The sequence below is a fragment of the Scomber scombrus genome, chromosome 22, assembly GCF_963691925.1.
Source record: "Scomber scombrus chromosome 22, fScoSco1.1, whole genome shotgun sequence".
In the NCBI taxonomy this organism is placed as follows: Eukaryota; Metazoa; Chordata; class Actinopteri; order Scombriformes; family Scombridae; genus Scomber; species Scomber scombrus.
In genome coordinates, this window is record NC_084991.1 from 20,519,119 (window position 1) to 20,521,618 (window position 2,500).

General features: G+C 46.4%; 1 protein-coding gene across 3 annotated transcripts in view; it reads right to left on the reverse strand.

Moving 5' to 3' along the window:
- abcc9 (ATP-binding cassette, sub-family C (CFTR/MRP), member 9) overlaps window positions 1-2,500 on the reverse strand; it is an 81,978-nt gene that overhangs the window by 18,850 nt on the left and 60,628 nt on the right. For all 3 annotated transcript variants that reach the window (XM_062444110.1, XM_062444109.1, XM_062444111.1), the window contains exons 25-27: window positions 2,232-2,334; window positions 1,241-1,351; window positions 518-638 (exon numbers count right to left, since the gene is read on the reverse strand). In XM_062444110.1, the coding sequence (XP_062300094.1) occupies window positions 518-638; window positions 1,241-1,351; window positions 2,232-2,334 (335 nt within the window). The remainder of the gene's footprint in view (window positions 1-517; window positions 639-1,240; window positions 1,352-2,231; window positions 2,335-2,500) is intronic.

Here is a 2,500-nt window from a genome sequence, read left to right on the forward strand (position 1 = left end):
ATTGTCCTCGAGTCAAGGAAGGAAGGGAGGGAGGAAGAAGGAAAGAAAGGAGGGAGAAAAGAAGGAAGAAGGAAGGAAAAGAGGAAGAAGGAAGGAAAGGAGGAAGGAAGGAAGGGAGGAAAGGAGGGAGGAAGGAAGGAAGGGAGGAAGAAGGAAGGAAAGGAGGGAGGGGAGAAAGGAAAAGAGGAAGGGAGGAAGGAAGGAAGGAAAGAAGGAAGGTAGGAGGGAGGAAAGATGGAATGAAGAAAGGGGGATGGAGGAAGGAAAGAAAGAGAGAAGAAGGGAGGGAGGAAGGACAGACGGAAGGAAGGAAGCAAGGGAGGAAAGAAGGAACAGTCAAAACAGACGGGGTCAATTTGACCCGGGAGGACGACACGAAGGTTAAACACTTTGAGATTTATACTTTATAAGTTCTGCCAAAGTCAAAGACCAGTTTTGTTTGAGAAATCTGAATTTAGGAGAACATCATTTTGTCAGAGACTAGATCGATGTGTCTCATAAGAAGGAACTCAGTTACCCATAGATCCTTCGTAGTTCTCCGACTCGGTGCTGAGGAAGCTGTTGACCTTCTTCACGGCCGCCATCTGAACCTCCAGGTCGGCCAAGTTCCTCACAACCCAGTTCAGGTAGTTAGTGACCTACACAGAGAAATGTTTTTATGTACAAGATAAGACAGTAAGGAAGGAAGGATGAAGGAAGGAAGGATGGAAGGAAGGATGGCAGGAAGGGAGGATGGAAGGAAGGAAGGAAGGAAGGAAGGAAGATGGGAGGAAGAAAGTGAAAGAAGACAGGAAGGAAAGATGGAAGAAAGGAAAGAAAGAAGGAAGGAAGGAAAGAAGGAAGGAAGGAAGGAAAAAAGACAGGAAGGGAAGATGGAAGGAAGAAAGGTAGGATGGAAGGAAGGAAGGAAGGGAAGAAAGAAGGAAAGAAGGGAGGAAGGAAGGAAGGAAGGAAGGAAGGAAGGAAAGAAGAAAGGAATGAAGGAAGGGAGGGAGGATGAAGGAAGGAAGGAAGGAAAGACAGAAAGAAAGGAAGAAAGAAAGAAAAAGAAAGAAAGGAAGAAAGGAAAAGAAGACAGGAAGGAAAGTGGGCTGGATTGGACCCCTCAGCGGGCCGGTTCTGGCCCACGGGCCTCATGTTTGACCTCACTGCTTTAGAAGCAGATTAAATACAGCTGATTAAATTGAAAGTGTAACTGTGTGATCGGACATGAGAGCAGAAACACCTAAAGGAGACTCACGGTGAGAGCGTAGGTGAGTCCGAGCCCCACCAGACCTCCAGCTGGTAAATACTGTGAACTCCATATAGAAGTGACTGCTGCTGTGAGCACTATCACTGCTCCGAGGTAATCCTGCACAGAGAGGAACACAACAACTTTATATTTAAAAGAGTGAATTATGGAGGATAATTAGGGTTGCAAAGGGTGGAAAATGTCTGATAAATGATGGGAATATATGGGAATATATGGGAATATATGGGAAATGATGGGAATATATGGGAATCTGATTTACCAGCGAGCTAGCTACTGTACAAACACATTTCAATTTAATATTTGCAAGTTAAACTTTACTCCTTTTCTCTTTCTTTCCTTCCTTCATCCCCCTTTCTTCCTTCCATCTGTCCTTCCTTCCTCCCTCATCCTTCTTTCCTTCCCTCCTTCCATCCATCCTTCCTTTCCTTCCTCCTTCTCTCTTTCTTTCCTCCCCCCCTCCCTTCCTCCCTTCCTTTCTTTCCTCCCTCCCTCCTACCTACCTTCCTTCTTTCCTCCGTCCTTCCTTCCTTTTTTCTTTCCTTCCTTCCTTCCTTCCTCTCTCTTTTTGTCCTCCCCCTACCTTCCTCCCTTCCTTCTTTCCTCCCTCCCTTCCTTGTTTCCTCCGTCCTTCCTTCCTTTTCCTTCCTCCTTTCCTTCCGTCTTCCTTTCTCCCTTACTCCCTCCTTTCTTTCCTTCTTTCCTTCTTCCTTCCTCCCTCCCTCCTTTCCTTCCTTCTTCCTTCCTCCCTTCTTTCCTCCCTTCTCTCCTTCCGTCTTCCTTTCTCCCTTCCTCCCTCCTTTCCTTCCTCCTTCCTTCTTCCTCCTTTCCTTCCTTCCTCCCTCCCTCCCTCCTTTCCTTCCTCCTTCCCTTCCTTCCTTGACTCGAGGACAACAGGAGGGTTAATATAAAAGTATGTTTTAAGAAGAGGACTAATTAGAGCTTATTGATTACTGAGTATCTTCATGCCGCTGTTTCTCACCGTTCGGACCTCCAGCCAGCGGTTGGCAGCAGACAGGAACAGGTAAGCTGTGTTATTGGTGTCCGTCAGCTCCAACATGCGCTGCTTAAAACGAGCCTCGTGCCTGAAAAACAACATTTAAAACAAATTATAGACACACAGCACCATTATTCACTCTTAATTCATCTATTCACTGCTGCCATTCACATTTAGCTCTCCTTCTCCTTCCTGTCGTCCTCCTGGGTCAAATTGACCCCGTCTGTTTTGACTGTTCCTTCTTTCCTTCCTTC